General features: G+C 34.1%; 1 protein-coding gene across 1 annotated transcript in view; it reads right to left on the minus strand.

Moving 5' to 3' along the window:
* Positions 1–13846, minus strand: part of LOC105750245 (high affinity choline transporter 1-like) — a 29129-nt gene extending 15283 nt beyond the window's left edge. Inside the window, 3 exon segments of the mRNA XM_031958784.1 lie at positions 10651–10794; positions 11795–11943; positions 12137–13846. Coding sequence (XP_031814644.1) covers positions 10651–10794; positions 11795–11943; positions 12137–12218 — 375 coding nt within the window. The 5' untranslated portion in view covers positions 12219–13846.
* Positions 13847–24720: the final 10874 nt, after the last annotated feature.

The following is a 24720-nucleotide window of genomic DNA, read 5'->3' on the forward strand; positions in this document are numbered from 1 at the left end:
CCACAATGTGCCATGCACTGTTAGTCAAAACCAAGGTGGGTAGTTTTTAGTCTTCTAAGATTTCTAATAGATGATTGTCCAAAAATTATAAAGCTGATGAGAAATTTTAGTAGAATGCATAATGATTTAACATTGCTTTTTAGTTATTAGCTTTGAGCTATTTTATTAACATTTATGTTCATCTAACTTGATATTTCCTTCCATTACTGACTTTAGAAGTGAAGCCAGAAATTGTTCTTTTTTCATGATAGCAAAATTATATTTACTTGAGGCATTCCCTTGTGTTGAATTTCTAGTTCAAGTTATTGCTTCCAGATTTTCTAATAATAAATCTCTTCTGCTCCTAGGTATACTTAATTAATAGATATTAGTGCTGAGCTTACTTAGGGAACCCAAAGAATTTGTCTCTGACAGAAGATTTTGTTTGTTGAAAACTTTGAACATCAGAAAACACCTTCTTTTATTTATTTATATTTTTTATTTAATAGCCTTTTATAGGTTATATGCATGGGTAACTTTACAGCATTAACAATTTTCCCTTGTTCCAATTTTTTCACCTCACCCTGCTATCCCCTCCCCCAGATGGCAGGATGATAGAAAGTAGATATTAAGTACATTAAAATATAAATAAGATACACAATAAGTATACATGACCCAAAACATTATTTTTATGTACAAAAGATCAGACTCTGATATTGTACAATTAGCTTGTGAAGGGGAATCAAAAATGCATGTATTATAAATATAAGGGATTAGAATTCAATGTAATGGTTTTAAGTCATCTCCAGAGTTCTTTCTCTGAAATGCTTCAGTTCAGTTCATTCTGCTCCATTGGAAATGATTTTGTTGATCTTGTTGCTGAAAGGGATGGCCAGGCTCCATCAGAACTGGTCATCATATAAATATTATTGTTAAGGTATATAGCCAGTCTCCTGGTCTTGCTCATTTCACTCAGCATCAGTTCATGTAAGTCTCTCAGGCCTTTCTGAAATCATCCTGTTGGTCATTTCTTACAGAATAGTAATATTCACCAATATTCATACCACAATTTATTCAATATTCCTCCAACTGATGGACATCATTCAGTTTCAGTTTCTAGCCACTACAAACAGGGTTGCCACAAACATTAATTGCACATACAGGTCTCTTTCCCTTCTTTATAATCTCTTTGGGATATAATCCAGTAAGCCTTTTCACTGGATCAAAGCGTATGCACAGTTTGATAACTTTTTGAGCATAGTTCAAGCTTCTCTCCAGAATGGTTGGATTCATTCACAACTCCTCCAACAATGCATCAATGTCCACTTTTCGCATTTCCTCAGCAATCATCATTATTTTTCCTGTCATCTGTCAATCTGACAGGTTATTAATCAGTATCTTAGAGTTGTCTTAAATTGCATTTCTCTGATTAATAATGACTTGGAGCATCTTTTCATATGATTAAATAGTTTCAATTTCTTCATCTGAGAATTGTCTGTTCATATCAACAATATATTTCAATTGGAGAATGGTTGAGTTTTTTATAAATTAGGGAGGTTAATTCTCTATATATTTTGGAAGTAGAGCCTTTATCAGAATCTTTGACTGTAAAAATATTTTCCCAGAGAAAACACCTTCTTAAAGATAGTCATGAATTTATATCTGGAGTCTGGGCTCAGAACATAGGTTAGCAGCCATTACTGTGAAAATCCTCAAATGAAAAAAGACAACTATGTTATGTAGCTAATAGACTTTCAATCTTCTATTTTGAATAGAAATTATAGAATTTTCTGAAATATCATTTCAAGAACAATTTAGTGGCTAATTCACTATACCTTTTTGATATAAAAAGGCTGTTCGCTTAGTGTAAAATAATGGCTACTTATTTTTCTGAATAGGTCATTTTCTCCCAAAACTTTGATTGAGATCATCAATTTTCTTCTAGCTGCTTCTCTAATTGTAAACATCTACTCCCCCTACGGACCCTGCAGAATACATACATTTTGAAAAACATCCTTCAAACCCCTTGCTGCTATCTCTTTCAATAGAATATGATTTTATTCCCGAAAATTTGTAAAATTATCTAGAAATGTATGTGGCAGTCATATGTAAACATTGATTTCACAGAAGGCTGCCACTCATCCCTCTTGATGTAGCTTGGATTGGTGCAGTGGTATTTAACTCTGGTTATATACAATGTCCTGAAGAATTACTTATACTTAATATTTTTCCTTAAATGCTGCATATCATCCTATGTTGGCTATGTGATTGCAATACCCTTTATGGTAAGGGAAACAGTATTTCATTTCATTGGAGTCATTGTAAGTTATCTTCAGTAATGGACCCTTCTGGGCCGGACGCAGTGTTAAGAAGGGCCTCTTTATTTGTAAAAGCTGAGCTGAGAGTCAAACTCTGCCGACGCTTTACAGGTGCAAGCTCATCTAATTTAATATTTTCATTTTTGACCAGAATTGTCTTGTCAATTCTCTTCACTGTGACTGGCAACTCCAGCATCAAGGAAGTCTAATCTGGAAGGCAGGATTCCACTTTTAAATTTGTGAGTAAGAGACAAAGATATTGGTCAAGAAGGAGATGGACATAGCAAATGTTTTAAATGGAAACCTCTGGCGATAAATGCCATCTTCATCACGGTAATAACCAGGATATAAGATCAATGGCTGCAGGTAAAGATATGGCTCTCCTCCAGTTATTCTGAATATGAGACCAAGCACATATCCTATCAAGGCACCATATGTATTGGTTCCCTTAATAAAGAGCACGCACAAGAGGTGAGGAAAGATTATTATGTAAACAAGGTCAGAACTGAGATACCAAAGTCCATAAACAGATTTGGTTAACAGGGCCATTGCAGTAGCTGCTGCTCCAAAAAGAAACACAGTGATTCTTATAACCCAGACGATTTCCCTATCAGATGCCTAAAAGAAAAATTCACAGTATTAATGGATTTATATTTAATCAAAAAAAAAAAAAAAAAGCTGTTTTCTTTTTTTTTAAATTTGAATTAAAATAAAAGTTTTGTTCAGATAGCTTTATGCAAAAATAAAGTTAAACCATAGGACCATGTCTAATGTACTAGGTGCTCTCCTAATAGGGGTTCATTTCAAAAATTCTATATATATTCTATAATTAAAAATGAAAGAATATAGTTATGAGCTTGTGTCCTTCTTATTACGTGATAAGAAAGGAGAAAAATAAGTTCATCTACAAGAATGGAGGAATGACTTAAATGTTCCTCCTTATAGCTAATATAATAAGGAAAGATTTATTTCACTTTGTACACATTTTGTTCATTATTTAATTTAGTGGCATGAATGACTTTAGCATTCCCTAAAAGCATTATGGTCAAGGTTATCATGGATTAGGGGTTGAAGAATAAACATGCATTTGGCAATCTTATTTTCTCTGATTTCTCCAGGCCCTCCATGTACTCCACTATGGGACCAAATGGGCAGCTAAATGCTGCAGTTGATACAATGCTAGAATTCTATGAAGTCCAGTGTTATATTCATAGCCTCAATAACCTTATTTGCAGTATGAGTTCTTATAATATTATTATACTTGTAGCACCTACACCAAGGATCAAGTGAAATAATATATTTGAAAAATATAAAATATTATATAAATGTCAGCTGATATTGACAGGTAAGTGTATCACCATTCAGGCGATGCTTAAATTCCCTTTAAGTCTGATATATTTCAAGATTACATTTTATACTACTCCCTTCACATATGTTATACTACTGCTAAATTGATTAAACAAACTAATCGAAGGCATTTCTTCTCTGAACTCTATATAACAATAGCTAGCATTTGTATAGGATATTAACGTTTGGTTTTGTAAAGAACTTTACTATCTCATTTAATCCTTACAACAGCAATGAAAAGTAGGTGCTATTATCATCCCTATTTTACAAATGAAAAAACGGAGGCATTCAGAAACTATGTAACTTTCCTTGAGGTAGGATTCAAATTGACCCTTAGAATTTTGGTCCAGTGATCTATTCATTCTGCCATCTAGATACTTCTATATTCTACTTTTCAGGCTGAGTGGTTTTGCATAGGCTTTGTCTCATGGCTGAAATATACTCCCTTCTTAAGGATACTTAGTTTCTTTCAAGGCTTAGGTGACATCTTCTATACATAGTCCTTCCTAATAGGAATTCCTAATGGAATCAACCTAATGGACATATGGGATGATTTTACTTAGTATTCAAATGTATTACTCATGTTATCTATGCCTTAAGTTTAAGAACAGGGATGTTCTCTTTGTATCTCCAGTGCTCAGAACTTGACACAAATTGCAACAAATAATTATTGCTTAATACAAGTTTATTGAATTGAGATGTAACCTCTGGTTGCATTGAGTAAGGCATCTAGTCAATTGGCTAAAGTGTAATTGCTAAGCATACTTATAGATATTAAGTAATCATCAAGCTAAAAAATATTCGGGATAAGGGAATGTCCCAGCTTCTTCATGCTCTTAAATGAAATGAAGTAAAGGAATCGCCAGGGAGGGGAGGAGGGAAAAGGGAGACAGAATGATTATTTTTAAAATAGTAATTACATTTTGTCTGAATGATAGTTAGTGGATATTTCGAGCAAACATTGATTTACTGATAGGATGAAAGCTGCAAGATGACATTGGCATTGTTTTGCACCAAACCAAAAGAAAGGAAATGTATACTGGACAGAGATACTGCAGCACAATGGGTAAAATCATATCTGCTTCTTGCCTTTCTATGGGTTTTGGAAGACCATATGTAGTCTTATTCCAATCTGTTGGATTGAAAATTTGCAAAAATTAGATATACTATTCATGCAAATTCTGAGCATATAGAAGTAGAAAAAAATATAGAAAGCATTCTCTCCCCAAAGCCTTCCCTTTATAAATAAGAAAACTAATTCCCAGTAAGAGTAAGTGATTTATCCAAATAAAAGAGACAGAGCTGGAATTCAAATACAGAGCTTTAGTTCCAGGTTCTACATTTTAGGAAGGACATCAATAAACTGAAGAATATGAAGGAGAGGGCCACAAGGAGGGCAAAAATTCTCAACTTCATGTCAGATGAAGATTGATTTGTTTAACCCAGAGAAAACCTGGGAAAGCAGAAAGGGACATGACAGCTGTCTTCAAGTGCTTGCAAGATTAGTACATGAAAGACAGAATACTTATTTCTATTTGGGTACAAAAAACAGCAATCTAGTAGAAACAGGTGAAATTTGAGAAGGGGAAAATTTACGCTCAATATAAGGAAATACTTTGTGACAATTAGAATTGGCAAAACCAAAAACAAATGGACTGCTTTGGGAAGGAGTGACTTCTCCTTCATTTGACACCTTTAATCAAAGTCCAAATGATCACTTATTCAATGTGATATAGGGCAAATATTTCCTGGGTATGGTTAGGACTAGATAGGCTCTTCAATACTCAGTTTCAAAGATTCTTTGAGACTAGATATTCCCAGTGACAAATCAATAGGCAGGTAAATATCATTAAATTTTTTTGAGGGAAATAAATATAGAGATAATTAATATGTACGTTTTGTTAAAAATAATAAAGCAATTTTCTTTTAAAAACTGATACTTTTTGAACATTATTTCTTCTGTGCCTTAGATTATTACTTTTCTACCTTCCTATAAGATTGAACTGGTATGCCAAGCACTGCAGAATTCTAAAACATTCTTGAGTCAAACTGTTCTAAGGGAATAAATGTAATTGCCAAGGTCTCAAGGATGTGTGCATTTGCCTAAAGAATATTCTTCTCTGACAGTTGTCATGAAAGATTTTAAAATTTAACCCAGATTTCCTGAAGAGTGATTTGGGCTATTTGACTCATGGAAGCTTTAAAACCAACATTTCTCAGGGCCCATTGAAGTTTTTTTTTAAGCCTTTTATTTTTACATTACAGTTACTTCTGGATATAGCAATACATTTCTCTTTTCTCCTCCTCCTCAAGATATATTAAACCTTTCCTTGTAACAACAACGAAAAAGACTAAAAAATTTTTAAGAAATACAATTGATACAGTGGTTATTTGTTAAGAAATAAAATATTCTAGTAATTCCTCATTTCTTTCCCAAGAGGAAAGTAATACATGACATTATCTGTTCTCTGAGATCATCATTGGTTTTCGATTGTTCAGAATCAGACTTCCTTTTAGTGACTATTGTTCCTACATTATATCATTCTGTAAGTGGTATTGCTTCTGAATATTTCATTTTTCTTCACATAACAAAATTTTCCTGTGTTTTTCCCCTGAATTCCTCATATTTGCAGTTTCATTTTAGCTATACTTCAATTGATCAGCATCTTTTTTGTTTCTAATCCACAGCATAATGTGCTGCTATGAACATTTGGCACATTTTATATCTTTCTTTCTTCCCTTTTTAGGAAAAAGGAATACTAGTCAGGTCTCTGGGTCAAAGTATATGAACAGTTTAGTCATTTTTCTTGAAAAATTTCAAATAGTTATCTAGAATGGTTAGATCAATAGACAACTCCAATCACACTTTATCTCTTTTCCCAGACTCTCTCTAGTGCTTTCTGTTACCTTTTTTGGGGGGTCAAATTTGGCAGTTTCTAGGATTTGTGGTGAAAGCACAGAGTTGTTTTAATTTTAAATTCTACAGCTAGTAGTAATTTGTAGTATGATTTTATATGGTAATTTATAATTTGCAAATTTTCATTTGAAAACTTCATATCCTTTCACCCATTTGGTAATGATTTAGTATTACATATTTGTTTCAGTGTGTGTGTTTACATGTGTGTGTGTGTGTGTGTGTGTATTAGCTATCAATTTTTATCACTAATATTTGATGTGAAATTTTTTCAATAAAGTTTTTCCTTCTTTTACCTTGATTGATTTACTCTGTGTAAATGATTTTTTTCATTTTGTGTGACTAAAATTATTTTATTCTTTGTGAATACCTGTATCACTTGTTTGGTTAAGAATTCTTTCTTTCACCATAATTATGAAAGGTATTGTCTTTTATTCTTAGGTCACATAGTCATTTGGTGATTATTACAATTTGATGTATGACTCATTTTATGTCAAAGTAAATTCAAAAGCTGGAAACCAATATTTCAAATCAACCAAATAACATGGGGTTCCAAGTCTATATATTAATAACCATAGTGTTGTCAGTAACAAGATAAAATTTTACCTGTTGATGCTCCAATTGCACCAATAAGTATTCCAGGGAGAGCCATCACTAAACACCCAAAAGCTGCCAAAAAGGATAGAAGCTGAGCATAGGTTGCTGAAGATGATGACAGAACTCTTTGAAAATAGGTTTGCCATGGAATCCCTCCGATCATCTGCAAAGAAATCAAATACTTACATCTGGGTCTGAAAACATTTCCAGAAATGACAGCTACAATATGCTTCCTATAATGTAATAATCACATATTGCTTGAGGATGGCAGGTGTGTTCTGAGATCTGTGATTTCTTCAATGTAAGGAATTCTTTGTGTGGAAATATTTTCTATTAGAATGGTATTATTTGGTAATTTATAGTTGTGGTAAATACACGTGACACTGAGATTAAGTGATATACTCATGGTTACAAAGGTCTTTTAAGTCTAAGACAGGACTTGATCCAGGTTCTACCTTACTCCTAAATTGGCCCTTTCTCTGTAATACTATACTTTTTTTTTTCTTAGAAGACATTTTATTTAAATATAGTTCTCATCATTTTTCAGACAAAATTACTTTCTCTTTCTTCTTCTGTCTCTGTCTTCTCTCTCTTTCCCTTCCTTCCTCCCTCCCTCTTTCCTTCTCTCTATCTCACTTTAGTCATATGTACATAATTTTGTATGCAAATACATACACAAACACACATATATTCACATCACATGTGCACATGTATGCAACTTATACTTATTTACCTATTGTCTCCCCAATTAGACTATGAGTTCCTTGAAAACAATGACTTACTTTTTTGCTCTTTTCTTTTTATCTCCAGTCCATAAACCACTTGGTGGCATATAGTATAAGTACTTGATAAATACTTGGTGACAATTGTCTTATTATACCAATTTCTCCTTCTCCTTGTTACTGTCATATCCTGATATCCACATTATTCTCCTATTTTCGATGACTATCACCTTCTTGACTCCAGCTTCCTCTTTTTCCACAATACATTAATTACATTTCACTCTACTTATACCATATCAGTTCTTAGATTTACATTAGCTCCAAGATCGAGAATTCTAAAATTACACTCTCCAACTAGTCACAATTGTTTCTTTTTCTTCTATTTCTCTCATACATATTGTAGCCAAATTTTCAACTTTATTGTGTCCCTTTACCCCTTGAATAATCCTATTTCTCCAAGTCCATATCCCCCAGTCTGACTTTGCTTTCTTTTAAACCCAGCCTTAGTCTTGTTATTTGCTACTGTTTTACTACATAGATACTTTAGAATATTCTCTGATTTTATGTAGTGTTTTATCTATGAATGTGTATTCTTCAGTAACTCTGTCTTTTGATTTTTCCTTTCCTGCTCAATATCACTGTAAACATGAGTAGAGAAAAAATGTACATTTTTGCTGATTGTGATCAAGATGTATGGTATCTAACTTCAGCTGAGATTTTGTTGAAGTATGAAAATTTTTCACTCCTATCTGTATTGATAGCTCATTCATTTTGTAATTTGTAGAGAGGCTATTCTAAATATTTTATTCTTTACTTTTGACTAAATCCATCAACAAGCTCCACGCTTATATTAGTTGGTCTTGTATTTTAGTAAGAATCAAATTACAAGAATATTAGATTTGCTAGGGAACTCAGCTACTAATTTCATACATAAAAGTAATCTCTACTCTAACACAGTTGACAAATGATTCACTAGCCCCTGTTTGAAGACCTTCAAGATTTACCATCTCTCAATGACACTTCTGAAGAACTTCAATTGTTAAGCAATGCTTCTCTCACCCTTTTCCTCACTATCTCCTAATTTCTAGCTTAAATTGGCTTCTTTGAAATTTCCATCCATTGGTCTTAACTTGATTTTCTGAGGTCAAATGGAATAAATTTAATCTTTATTTTACATGACAGCCCTTCAAGTATTTGAAGACAGGTATTATGTATACAATTCCCCTCCCTGAAAGTCTTCTTTTCTCTAGGCTCAGTGGGTATGTTCTCTTTAAAAATACTGAATATAACCAATGTGTCCTTCCTTAGTCTCCATTTTATATTATTCAGATTCCTTAGTACTTCTAATATCCTTCCGTTTGCTCACAAAAGAAACTTTCCTATTTCTTCCTTTATATATTTTTCTATTAAGTTTCCTTCTGCTTTTTATGAGACTTTATTTCAACAGGCATCACCCTACAACTCTTCATCTTCAGTCGTTTCCTGTGCTTGGGTCCTTTATATCAACTTTTACAGATTTATAAAATATCACAGCTGGAAAGAATCTCAGAGTACATCTAGTCCAATTTGAATATAGACAAGCATTCCTCAAACCCCTATATTTCTTTAAAATATTTTCCCCCTCATGCTAGAGTGTATTTTTTCTTATATATAGATATAGTCATATTGTTCTTCTGCTGAAAAATCCTCAGTAGCTCCCTACTGACTTTTAAGTAAATTTTCAGTTCCTCTGCCAGGTATTTAAGACTCAGTCCCACTCTATCATTCTACTCATATTACTTGTATCTATGCCCTTTATGCTCAAGTCAAATTGTAAAATTTTCTGCCCTTTTAAAATACACTTTACTGTAATACTTCCTTCCTTTGTTTAGGCTGTTTCATATTCTATAAATGCATCTTCTCCAATAAGTAAAAAAGCAACATCATTTTTTTCAAACTCTGATATAGTTCAAAAATTATTTCTATTTTTTTCTTTAACTAAGAGTTTTGTATAATCTTAATATATGTATATAAGATATCTTGTTAAAAGAAAGCTTTTAAAACTATGGCATCAGTAGAGTCAAATACGTTTTTTTGTAAGCAAAAAATAGAAAACAGTAATTTTTTATTCTTTTAAATTCCTTATTCTATTTCAGAAATCTTTGATAAGATTTCATTTTAGAACTTTGGGCAAGATAGAAGCATAACCTTCATTAAAAAAAGTAGTAGTATTCACTAAAACTTAAAAGAATTCTTAAGTTAATGTGATAATATTAAATCTAATCATACTATGAAATTAAAACAAAGGATTATTATCCAAGGGATACTTTTAAGGTCATCACATTGTTGTCAGAATTCTTTTTTTGCTTTATTTTAAAAGTATTGTGATCAGTCTGGTGGAAAAATAATTGGCAGTGTGTCCTATGATGTCTCTTAAATTATAATGGGTTGACAGCTGTTTATTTCATCTATGCATAAGAATAGTCTAGTCTAGTTATTATGCTTGTCTGTGACTTTGTTTTCTAACTGTAGGATCAGTCAACTCTATCAACAAGCCAAGATTTGCTTTTCATTATTGTCACCATGCTGCTACATACATTTCATGTTTCATTGAAAATGAAAAGACTCCCTGGGCTTACTTGGCCCATCTGACAGAATGTGACAGAATATGGGCTTTCCTGGGCCACCTGACATCTGGTTTAGTAAGGCAGTTTTAGTCAGTTATTGTCTCTGTCAAAAGATGAAGATTTATTCCATGACAAACCAGATATTTTATTTGTAAGATATCACTTACCAGTAAAAGAAAATTATCAATCCAAGTGTATACTTCATTTGATTTAAGAGATCCTAACCAAGGTTCCTGGAAAAGTTCATGCACAGCAGTAAATCTAATGTCTGCAACAGCATGATGTGACATCGCAAAAGGTATGCTGATCCACTGTAACAAAAAATTAACATTATAACATGTTCAGGTTTTCATAAATCTCCCAAGATTCTTCTTTAAACAACTCTAAAATATCATGTCCATTTGGATTCTGGAATGGCAAAATCAACAAAAGGTTGGGGTAAAATTTTTTCTAGCCCAAGACAACTTAGGTGATCACAAGGGAAAATTTAGAAAATTGGATCAAAAAGCAGCAGCCAGAAGCAGTGGCAGGTCAAGGAAGTTGCTGAAACAAGCAGTAGTAGTAGCTTGAGGAGCTCTCATTTCAGAGATTGTAAGGGGTTTAGACAATTGGTCAGAAGAAGATTCTAGGGGACCCTGAGCTGACACTGAGTGCAGGACATTGTTGTATTGCCCCCACATACTGCTGGGTTGTAGTCCAGGGTGTAGAAAAGCACCAGTAGTTTTTGTCACAGGAATATGGGGTCCTTCCTTAATAAAGACCAGAGTAGAGAACTGGAAAACAGTGATCAGCTCCCTCCCCTAATCATTAAACTATCTTAGAAGCATGGAAAATTTTCAGACCCCCAAATTAGTTGAGGAGAAAAAGCAGAAAATCTACTATCATGACAGAAAAGATTAAAACACAATTTAGAAGACAACAGTTTGAACACAGTTACAGGTAAATTTGTGGGATAAAAGGGAAGGTAGATTAAGGGAGATAGTGATTAGAAGCAAAACACATTTTTGAGGAGGGACAGAGTTAAAGAAAAAAGAGAGAGAGGAGGATAAACAGGTTTTAATAGTTTAAAACAATTTAATAATCAAGAAAAACAACCAAAAATGTAAAAACAAATTCAATGCTTGGTTCTAAATGAAACCCAGCCATCCATGAGTGATATCTTGTTTTTAGTTACTTAGTTCTTAGTGATAATGAATCCCTTATCTATCTCCCGTCCTCTCCATGATAGAAAATACATATTAACTGACTTTTAGTTGACTTGTCATACAGAAACACTATTTTGAAAGTGGCAAAATAGTTGGCCAAACTCACCAGTCCCAAGAAAATGCAGAAGAGTTGGACAACACCAGTGTAGGCAACTGAGTAGAGTCCACCCACCAGGGTATACAGAATTGCAATCAAGGCAGAAACAATAACTGAAAGGTTTATATTGATATCAATAATCACACTGATGGTTGCACCTGAAAGGAAAGAAAATACTATAATTGAAGTGTTATGAGTTGTACTTTCTTTTTAAGACCACGATTGGTCAAAGGAGTTAACCATAAAGAACAATTAAATTTTATTTTCTGTGTAGTTTGATATCAGAGAATCAAAAAAAGAAAGTAACTTGTTCAAAATCACAACAGTAGTAAACAGAGCTTTAATTAGAACCCAAGGCAGTGAGTGGAGCGGCTGCTTTTCCCAAGATTCTAATAAAGCTACTGTTCTCTTTGAGAAATCTCTGAGTAGTCATTTTGAGTTAGGACTTGCTGTACCACACAAAGTGGCATATGTTGAATATGATGATTTCTCAGATGACTTCAAACCATAGATTATATGTACCTCTTACTTGCATACCAGGCATATGTTGGAATGACTGTATTTTTAGTTATTTTGGTTCAGGAGAGTAGACTTAAATTTTCATTGTGAGTATTTATAACTCAAACAATCAGCAAAAGAGCTAATTTGTTATTTTGTTGATTAGATTTAAGAAAGTAATGGAGAATATATTTTAAAAAGTACATTTTCTCCCAGAGAATTGATTATTGAAACATTTGTCTAGAAGCACACGCCTGCTCCATAACCTCCTTATAAGTATAAAAAGCATTCACGAGTATCAGAAAAATGAAAGCATTAGAATGAATCATTGAAGAAAAAACCTAAAGGGTCTCAAAATAAAACAAAACAAAAAGGCAATGAACCTTTGACTTTGGAGTAAGAATCCTTTGTAAAACTCTATGCTATTCAAATCCTCCCAATTTCAATCTGTGGTTATGTAGATACTCTCTCTTTCCCTTCCTCTCCCCTTGTTCATTCTCTTCCTAGTGCTGCCTAGCTTCAACTACCATCCCATGTCTATATTCTCTCTTTGCCTTATTGAAGTATAATTGAAACATTATTCTCTGTCTGTTTCTGTCTTGGTCTCTCACTCAGAGTATACAAAAACCCAAGTGTGCTGTCCCTTCTTGACCCAAAGGGCCATTTAGAAGACCTATTTTTTGAGTGATAAACAGTGAGCACTAAGACTGAGGTTTTTAGCCATTTATAGTTATTCTTACTCCTGAGCAAACTGAGTGCAATGAATTTATAGGTAGAATGCAAGGGTGGGCACCTGAACCATGAGTTCCTCAGGAGATTTTCCCCCCTTTTCACTCAGGTCACAATAAATTAATTAATAATTCAATAAATTAATTGACATTTCCTATTTCTAAGACTGAGACTTTTATAAAAATTATTTAATCTTATTGTGTCTCACTTCTCAACTATGAAATGAGGGAGTTAGACCAGGTGATCTCTAGATAACCTTCCATCACCAGATTTTTGAACCTAATCATGCAAGAAAAACAGGCAATCATCAATTATGGGTAGTTTAATAACATCTGGTTAGAAAATCTGGGTTCATATTTTAACTCTGACACTTAATAATTGTGAAGCTATGATGAAGCCATTTAATCTAGCTAAGTCTCATTGTTCTCAATTATAATATAGGAATATAAATACAGGATTCATACTATTTACCTAACAGAGTTTTTATGGGGAAAGTGCTTTGAAAATCTTAGATTAATTTACAAAGGTGTATGATTGCATGTTTTAGATCCAAGAACTGATCTGAAATCAGTAACTTAAAACAATTGTTGATAATTATTTTAAATATAGTTGGTTTACTTTTTATGCCTATATATCTTGTTTTATGCCTTCAAATACATTATTTAAAGTCTCTTCAATTTAAAGGCTCTTATTTTATTTAAAGACTCTTTAAAGAAAGAGTCAATAGATTTCATCATACTACCAAAGGCATTGAACAGCTAATAATGCCATTGGAGAGAATGTTGGGCCTGAAGTTAGGAAAACTAATTGTCTTGAGTTCAATTTTGGATTCAGACACATAATAGCTGTGTGACCCTATACAAGTCACTTAACTCTGCTTTAGATTCTCATCTGTAAAATGAGCTGAAGAAGAAAATGAAAATCCATGTTAAGCAAACCCTTAAAAAGGTCATAAAGAGTTGAACACAACTGAAACAAGTAAACAACAATAACAAAAACCCAAATAGTCTAAGATACCAAAAAAAAATTCTTTACCTTGCCTACAAGACCAGATGGTATCTTAAAGTATCACTTCTGCAATACACTGATTCATAAACATGGCATAAGGATCAATGGACCAGTAAAGTATATTCTCCTGAGAATTTTAGTAATTTACTGGCAGCAATTTAAATATCAAAGAGAGTAGTTAAGAGGTAATTGAGAGCTAACATAACACAGCTTCTTATCGACATAAACCTGTCCAATAAGATCCCACCAACCAATTAATATTCTAGAATAAAGTTTCTTAGGCTGTGGGTAAATCCCATATGGAGTCATGTAACTAAATGATGGGGGGAGTCATAATATATATCATCAGTAAATTCTTTTATATGTATTTTATATACCTGTATACTTGGGATTTATAGCTTTTTCGTTTTTCGTTGAATGACCATCTTCTTCCCTGGAAAAGATGCTCTAATTCTGGCTAAATAAGTTATTTGCATATGGATCAATTTAAATCTGTCATTAAAAATCTTCTTAAATCAAGATCAGAGAAGAATCAAGGGATGGTAAATTATCAATCTGATTGCCAAGAGGTATGATGGAAAAAATACTGGACATGTATTTCCAAGACTTAGTTTCTACTTATCTATCATAGATAGTACTTCAGCCTTTCATCTATATCCCAATTTCTTAAATTGTAGTTCATGACCCCATATGAGATCTCAGAACTGAATGTAGGAGGTTGCAAAATGCGATTTATTATCAATAAATGTCTGTTTTGCATACTTATTTTATAAACCTAAATCTCTGGGATCATATAAAAATTTTTGGTAAAAAGGGGTCCTGATTTGAAAAAGTTTAAGAAGCCCTAATCTGTACCACTCTATGAAAAGACAAAAGCAAATAAACAAAATATTCAACTAAAGCCAAAAAAGAAGTAAGCTTTGGTTGATTGCAACATACAACAAACAACAAGAACAAAACAATTCTGATGCCATTCCTGGATCAGACAGAGATATTTAGGGGGATTTTTAAATGAAGGAATGACTCCCAAGATTCAGACTCAATATATCTAAAGTTGTCTTCCCCAGCTGATGCCTCCTCTCCACCCAAGCATGAGACAACACTGTATTTTCTTGCACTTTAATTACCCTGCTTAGGCCCTGCATAGAATATTGTGTGTCATCACAAATCAGAGGGAAATTACATTGGAATTACCGAATTTTAAATCTCCCAATAGATTAACAAACTAGAATAATTGAATGAAGTTAAAATAGTGTGAAATTTTGTAGTGGTGTTTGATAAATTGAAAAATCTAGGACTCTCACTTCCAGGGGCAGAGCCAAGATGGCAGAGAAGGCATATATGACTTTCTAAGCTCCTCTCATCCCCTCACAACCAACTATTAAATTCAGTCTCAAAAATAGTGCTCAAATTCATGAAGATTAGAAGTATACAATTTACCAGTTGAAGATAATCTGGAAGATTGCCAGGAAAGGTTTGTCCTGAGGGGCCAAGACAGGCAGGGAGAGTCCTGAGCAGACCAGGGGCACGGGTGATCTCTATGGCTAGAGAAGCTACAGAGATGACTCTGCTATAGGCTAACTGCTCTGCCTTGATTACAAAGCAGTACACTGGCAGAGAGATTAAAGCCTAAAACAGAGGGTACTCTAAAAAACGCCAGAACCTAATGAGATCTGGCTGTAACTACTCAAAACTGGAAGTGACTCAGGCAAACTGTAATACAGCCCCGTAGCCTCATCCTGAAGTTCAGGGCTTTTGTGGGGGTAGATACAAATCTGCAAGGCAGGGGGGCACAGCCCTGGCAGCCTCTAATCTGCACAGTGCGGGGCTTGGCCTGGGGCAATAGTACTTCCCTAGCAGACTGTGCTTCCCAGGGCCAGAGACATTTCAGGTCCCTGTAGGGTTCTTCACTGCTCAGCCTATAATACCCACAGCCCCAGGGCAGGCTTTGGCTTGGGGTAGTGAAACTCTCACTGCTCAGAGTCTAGCCCCAGGGCAATCGTTATCCCACTCAGTGCGGTTTCTTTGCAGGGCACTTTCCCAGCTCAGCTCTGCAGGCTTGAGTTACTTCCACATAGGGAACTCTTTCCCAGAGCACTTCTGTACCTCACTGCTCTTTGTACCTGGTTGGCAGAACAGCTACCCATCCATATACCTATCGCTGCTCTGCAGAGGAAACTGGTAACCATGTAGCCCTGAAGGCAGACCCTACAGGCTTTAAAAAATGAATAAAAAAATCAAAAGGACGATTGATAGTGTCTTTACAGAAAGAGAGCAGCTTTTCCACCCTGAAGAGACTAATAGTAGACAGTCTCCAGACAATTGTTAGTCCCCAATACGAAAGGCTCTCCTCAAAGAGACTATTAAAAACCTTAAAAGAGAACTATTAGAAAAATGGGGAAAGGAAAGAGAAAATATGAAAGAGAGCAACAACTTCCTGAAATGTGAATTGGAAAAGGTAAAAAACTCCCAAGAAGTGCAAGGATGCATGTTGGAATCCTAGTGTCAATTCAATTTGAAACAAGGTGAAAAATCAAGGGTGATGTCAGAATCCTAGTGTTAACTCAATAGAATTGATACTGTGCTTATTGGTTCACACCTTAGATCGAATCCTTACAAGGTGATAAGTTGCTAATACTGATGGAAACAATGCTTGTGTTCACACCTTTAGAGAGCTCTTAAGTATCTAAGTACTCAGTGGAGTTCACATGTTTGGGAGATTCAGGTTTAGAATGAGATAACCAAATTCACACCTCCCTTAGAGCCAGAGAGCACTCTGGGAGATAACCCATAATCTCTCTCCCTCCAAAAGGCAGAGTTAACCTTTGGGAGATTAGATATATAGGGAGCTCTTGGAGCTTGAGTTAGTTTTACTTGTGGGAGTTACTGGAGTTAGTTACTTGAGTTACAAGAGAGATTCATCATATCTTCTACCTTGCTGCTGGCTGGAGTTGGAAGGAAAAACCTTTGGATTTGGAGACATTCGGGCAGAACTCTTAGAACCAAGCAGAGAGATAGGCCTGAGCTAACCGGGCTTTATTGAAGGACACAATAAAAGTTCAGATCTTTTATCAGCTGGCTGCGATTTTGGAGTAATTATTTATTTCAACTGAGACTAAGGCTGCCTCCAGAAAACCTTCACAGATGCAGAATTGTGAATTGAAAAAAGAAAATAACTCAATAAAAAAAATAGTGAAATGGAAAAAATTCCATAGAGCTAAACAACTCATTTAAAAACTCAATTGGACATATGCAAAAAGAATTTTTAAAAGCTACTGAAGAAAATAACTCACTAAAAATCAGAACTGAACAAATAAAAATGATTGATTCATTGAGACATCAAGAATCAGTCAAGCAAAACCAAAAAAAATGAAAGATTGAAAAAAAGGTCAAATATTTACTTGGAAAAACAACAAATCTGGAAAATAGATCTAGGAGAGATAACCTGAGGATCCTTGGACTACATGAAAATTTTGAGGAAAAAAGACCCTAGATACTATTATACAGGAAATCATCAAAGAGAACTGCCAAGAAGTAATAGGCATTGAAAATCCATCAAACACCTTTTGAAAAAGACCCTAAAATAAAAACTCCAAGGAATATTGTGGCCAAATTTCAGAATCTTTAGAATAAAGAGAAAATAGTACAAGCAACCAGGAAAAAACAATTCAAATACCGAGGTGCCACAGTAAGGGTCACTCAAGATCTGGCTGCCTCAACATTAAAGGATCGAATCTGATATTCTAAAAGGCAAAAGAAGTTGGATCACAGCCAAGAATAAACTACTCAGTTAAGCCGAGTATTTTTTCTACGGAAGAAATTGGACATTTAATGAAACAGAGGAATTCCATTTGTTTCTAAGGAAAAAACCAGATTTAAACAAAAAAAAAAAAATTGATCTCCAACCACAGGACTCAAGAGAAGTAGGAAAAGGTAAAAGGAACTCTTGAAAACTATTGTGAATATACATAAAAACCAGATGTATAATTTGATTTTACTAATATAACATAAAAAGGGAAGTATAAATGGAAAGGGGATAGTGTCAGAAAAAGGGAAAAGGGGAGATAAAAAGAAGGAAACTACATCCCACAATGAGGCAAAAGGAAAGGTTTCAGACCTGAGGGAATTTACAGAGGGGGAGGAACATTGTGTGAATCTTACTCTCATAAGAATTGGCTCAAAGAGGAAATAATTGACATATTTGTGTTACAGAGAATCTTCTCTCACCTCATTAAAAAATGGGAGAGGGAAAGGGAAAAGGAAAAAAGAGTAATAAGGGAAGGGTAAAAGAAAGAGAAACAGATTCAAAGGGAGAAGGGAGGGATCCTGAAGAGGGAGAGCTGTGTGATGAAGATACTAGGGAAAGAGGTAAGGGGGGGGGGAAGAAAAAGGAAAGCATAATCTGGGGCTATTAGGATGGCAGGAAATACACAATTAGTCATTTTAACTGTAAATGTGAATGGGATGAACTCTCCCACAAAGTGGAGGCAGATAGCAGACTGGATCAAAAGCCAGAACCCTACAACATGTTGTTTACAGGAAACACATTTAAAACAGGGAGATACATACAGAGTAAAGGTAAAAGGCTGGAGCAGAATCTATTATGCTTCAAGTGAAGTCAAGAAAGCTGGGGTAGCCATCCTTATCTCAGATCAAGCAAAAGCAAAAATTGATATAATCAAAAGAGATAAGGAAGAAAACTATATTTTGCTAAAGGGTGCTATAGACAATGAAGCTATATCAATATCAAACATATATGCACCAAGTGGTATAGCATTCAACTTCCTAAAGGAGAAGTTAAGAGAGTTGCAAGAAGAAATAGACAACAAAACTATAATAGTGGGAGATCTCAGTCTTGCATCTCAGAATTAGACAAATCAAACCACAAAACAAATAAGAAAGAAATTAAAGAGGTAAATAGAATATTAGAAAAATTAGATATGATAGATCTTTGGAGAAAACTGAATGGTGACAGAAAAGAGTACACTTTTTTCTCAGCAGTTCATGGAACCTATACAAAAATTCACCATATATTAGGACATAAAGACTTCAAAATTAAATGCAGGAAGGCAAAAATAATAAATGCTTTTTTTTCAGATCATGATGCAATAAAAACTACATTCAACAAAAATTAAGGGTAAACAGACCAAAAAGTAATTGGAAATTAAATAATCAATCTCAGCTTAAAGAATGATTGGATGAAACAGCAAATTATAGACACTATTAATAATTTCACTCAAGATAAGGACAATGATGAGACATCATAGCAAAATTTGTGGAATTCAGCCAAAGCAGTAATAAGAGGACATTTTATATCTTTATAGGCTTACTTGAATAAAATAGGGAAAGAGAAGATAAATGAACTGTTCTTGCAACTCAAAAAGCTAGAAAAAAGACCAAATTAAAAATCTCCAATCAAATATTAAGCTTGAAATTCTAAAATTAAAAGGAGAAATTAATAATATTGAAAGTAAAAAAAAACTATTGAATTAATAAATAAAACTAAGAGTTGGTTTTATGAAAAAAAGCAATAAAATAGATAAACCTTTGGTAAACCTGATTAGAAAAAGGAAAGAGGAAAATCAAATTGTTAGTCTTAAAAATGAAAAGGGGGAACCTTCCACCAATGAAGAAATTAGAACAATAATATGGAGTTACCTTGCCCAACTTTATACCAAAAAATCTGATAACCTAAGTGAAATGGATAAATACTTCCAAAAATATAGGCTTCCCAAATTAACAGAGGAGGAAGTAAATTGCTTAAATAGTCCCATTTCAGAAAAAGAAGTAGAACAAACTATTAATCAACTCGCTAAGAAAAAATCCCTAGGACCAGATGGATTTACATGTGAATTCTACCAAACATTTAAAGAACAATTGGCCCCAATGTTATATAAGCTATTTGAAAAAAATAGGAAATGAAGGAGACCTACCAAATTCTTTTTATGACACAGACATGGTACTGATACCTAAACCAGGTAGGTTGAAAACAGAGAAAGAAAATTATAGACCAATCTCCCTAATGAATATTGATGCTAAAATCTTAAATGAAATATTAAAAAAGATTACAGAAAATCATCCCCAGGATAATACACTATGACCAAGTAGGATTTATACCAGGAATGCAGGGCTGGTTCAATATTAGGAAAATTATTAGCATAATTGACTATATCAATAACCAAATTAACAAAAACTATATGATCATCTCAATAGATGCAGAAAAAGCATTTGATAAAATCCAGCATCCATTACTAATAAAAACACTTGAAAATATAGGATTAAATGAACTCTTCCTTAAAATAGTCAGGAGTATATATTTAAAACTGTCAGTAAGCATCATATGCAATGGGGAAAAACTGGAACCTTTCCCAGTAAGATCTGGAGTGAAGCAAGGTTGCCCACTATCACCATTATCATTCAATACTGTATTAGAAATGCTAGCCTCAGTAATAGGAGTCGAGAAAAAGAGTAAAGGAATTAGAGTAGGAAACCAAACAATCATTCTTTGCAGGTGATATGATGGTATACTTAGAGAACCCTGGAGATTCTACTAAAAAGCTATTAGAAATAATCCATAACTTTAGCAAAGTTGCAGGATACAAAATAAATCCCCATAAATCCTCAGCATTTTTATACATCACCAACAAAATCCAACAGCTAGAGATACAAAGAGAAATTCCATTCAAAATTACTGTCGATAGCATAAAATATTTGAGAATCTATATACAAAGGAAAGTCAGGAATTATATGAGCAAAATTACAAAAAACTTTCCACACAAATAAAGTCAGATTTAAATAATTGGAAAAATATTAAGTGCTCTTACATAGGCCGAGCAAATATAATATAGATGACAATACTCCCTAAACTAATCTATTTATTTAGTGCTATACCAATCAGACTCCCAAGAAAATATTTTAATGATCTAGAAAAAATAAGAACAAAATTCATATGGAAGAACAAAAGATCGAGTATCTCAAGGGAATTAATGAAAAAAAAATCAAATGAAGGTGGCCTAGCTGTACCTGATCTAAAACTATATTATAAAGCAGCAGTCACCAATATTTGGTATTAGCTACGAAATAGATTAGTTCATCAGTGGAATAGGTTAGGTTCGCAAGACAAAATAGTCAACTATAGAAATCAAAGATCCCAGCTTTTGGGATAAGAATTCATTATTTGACAAAAACTGCTGGGAAAACTGAAAATTAGTATGGTAGAAATTAGGCATGGACCCACACTTAACACCGTATACCAAGATAAGATCAATATGGGTCCATGATTTAGGCATAAAGAACGAAATAAATAAATTAGAGGAACATAGGATAGTTTACCTCTCAGACTTGTGGAGGAGGAAGAAATTTGTGACCAAAAATGAACTAGAGATCATTATTGATCACAAAATAGAAAATTTTGATTATATCAAATTAAAAAGCCTTTGTACAAACAAAACTAAATTAGAAGGGAAGCAACAAACTGGGAAAAGATTTTCACAATCTGATAAAGGCCTCATTTCCAAAATATATAGAGAATTGACTCTGATTTATAAGAAATCAAGCCATTCTCTAATTGATAAATGGTCAAAGGATATAAACAGATAATTTTCAGATGATGAAATTGGAACTATTTCCACTCATATGAAAGAGTGTTCCAAATCACTATTGATCACAGAAATGCACATTAAGACAGCTCTGAGATACCACTACACACCTGTCAGATTGGTTAAGAGGACAGGAAAAAATAATGATGAATGCTGGAGGGGATGCAGGAAAACTGGGACACAGATGCATTGTTGGTGGGGTTGTGAACGGATCCAAACATTCTGGAGAGCAATCTGGAATTATGCCCCAAAAGTTATCAAACTGTGCATACCCTTTGATCCAGCAGTGCTACTACTGGGCTTATACCCCAAAGAGATACTAAAGAAGGGAAAGGGACCAGTATGTGCCAAAATGTTTGTGGCAGCCCTGTTTGATGTGGCTAGAAACTGGAAAATGAATGGATGCCTGTTAGAATTCTTACAAAGTGATAAGTCAGTTGCCTAATTTATCATGGTACTAAATCCTCTAGCTCACTAATGTATTTAAGTACTCACTGGAGTTCACACTTTTGGGAGATTCACAAGTCAGTATTCAGTATGAGATTCACAAACCAGAAACCCATTATCCCACTTTAAGATCCCATAATCCCACTCTCTTGGAGGAGGAGTCAACCTTTTACACTGAAAAAGAGCTTCAGTGGGCCAGTCAGTCAGTTCAGGAGAAGCCCTCTCTTGGAGGAAAGACAGATTCATTCTATCTTCCACCTTTGTGCTGGCTGTAGGGTGAAGGGAGCAGAGGCAAAAGACTAGTGGCAAAAGCTCTTGGAAACAAGGAGAGAGAAGGCCTCCAGAAAACTAGCCGAGCCCCAAGTGAAGGAGATCAGATTTTGGAAGAGACAATAAAAGACTGTATTTTAATCCCTGGCTGCATTTGGGATGATTATTGATCTGAACTGATACTAGAAAGACCTCCCCAAGGAACCTGCTCTTAGAGAACCATTATATTTTAAAGAAGAAGAACACCACAGATGCCCATCAATTGGAGAATAGTTAGGCAAATTGTGGTATATGAATTTTATGGAATATTATTGTTCTGTAAAAAATGACCAACAAAGATGAATACAGAGAAGTATGGAGAGACTTACATGAACTGATGCTAAGTGAAATAAGCAGAACCAGGAGATCATTATATACTTCAACAACAATACTGTATGAGGATGTATTCTGATGGAAGTGGATTTCTTTGACAAAGAGAAGATCTAACTCAGTTTCAATTGATCAGTGATGGACAGAAGTAGCTACACCCAAAGAAAGAACACTGGGAAATGAATGTAAACTGTTTGTATTTTTGTTTTTCTGCCTGGACTATTTTTACCTTCTGAATCCAATTCTTCTTGTGCAACAAGAGGCCTGTTTAGTTCTACACACATATATTGTATCTAGGATATACTGTGACATATTCAACATGTATAGGACTACTTGCCATCTGGAGAAGGGGGCAGAGGGAGGGAGGGATAAAGTCGAAATGCATGTTGTAAAGAATTTTTTTCAAAATAAAAATAAGAAAAATATATAAATTGCCAGGGGAAGGATTCAGTATTCGACAAAGAGTTCTGGAAAAACTAGAATTCTATTTGGCAGAAATTAGCTTTTGACCTATATCTTATAATATATATTAAAATAGCTTTCAAATAGATATGCAACTTGAAAAATAAAGGTCAAAATGTAAAAAAAAAAAGTAAAGTACAAGAGAGAAAAAAAAGAAGTAGCTATCACAATTCTTGAGCAAGGAGATTTTTAACTAAACAAAAAAAGAGTTAGGAACAAAATACAAATTCATCATCTTTAAAAGATATATACTGAGTTTTGTGGGTTCCCCCCCCAATGGTGGTGATATGAATGAATTCTTACAAACTCCCTCATTTCGTTCTCCTTGGCAGCAATGACATGCATTTATGGTATAGTTGTCCTGAGTGACAATGAAAGGTTTAATTATATATTTATATGTATGTTGAATTTAAAAGAAATGTCCATTTAATAACTTTTTCTCTGGTGGTGTAGCCTACAAAAACCTGCTGGTAGCTTAGTTTTTTTCTGCCAAATCTTCTACTTCCTAACCATATCTCTGCTAGTTTTTTAATCGCGCTAAAAACCTCTACATTCCTTCATAACCATCTCCTCAGGACCTGACCCCAAATTGTTTCATAAAACCCTTTACCTTCTTCAGTCTTGAAATGGCATTACTCTCAAGATGCCTGAGTTGCCCTGAAGCACAAACTTAGGACTTTTGGAACCTGATAGAATTGCTGTTTCTCTTACATCCTAAAGATTTTGGCACCCAAGATTACATGTTGACATCCTCTACTGCATTTCTCACCTATTCCTTCCTTTCTTTTTAACTGAAGTAAGAGAGCAAAGTCAGAAGGAAGATGAGGAAGGAGAGCATTTTAAACAAGAGGATAAATCATATGAGAATTCTCAAGCGTTGAGATATGTTAGTGTCTGGTTTTAGGTACCTATGACCAGTGTCGCTGGATCAGAAGAGGACATGGTGGGGGGTGGTAGCCAAGAAGATTGGAGATGTGACTTATCTATGTGTATGTGCCGCTTATGAAGAGTTTTAAATACCAGGAGATTTTAATTCGATTTTTGCTTCTTAATCAGATGTGTCTGATCCTACTTGCATTTAAAACAGTTTATAAATCTTAACGTTCAGTAGACAAGTGAAATATTTGTATTGGCGGTAGCTACAGTCCACATATTTAAGTATTTTAATTAAATATAAAAATAATTTTCTAAAACCTATTGGTAGGAAAGAGTTTTGATGATAATTAATGGCTGGCCTATTAAAGAGACAACAATTATTTCTGCTGTGAAAAATTCATTCTTGATAGGAGTGATGTAGTACTACATAAAGAAAGGGGTGAACTAAACCAGACACAAGTAGATCAAGGCATCTGCCATTCTTTGTTCTTCATTTATCAGAAATCAGATTTACAATAGATGGATTTATAGTATTTCCTGGGAAAGCTACTTGTGATGATGAAGACATCTTTCACAATTTAAGTCAAACTTTATCATCGATAACTTTCAATCCTCTCTCTTTATATACCTTGAGGATGGTGAGAGGAGATAGAGGTAGCAGGTAGCAAATCAGAAAAT

This window comes from Sarcophilus harrisii, chromosome 3 (assembly GCF_902635505.1).
Source record: "Sarcophilus harrisii chromosome 3, mSarHar1.11, whole genome shotgun sequence".
Lineage (NCBI taxonomy): Eukaryota > Metazoa > Chordata > Mammalia > Dasyuromorphia > Dasyuridae > Sarcophilus > Sarcophilus harrisii.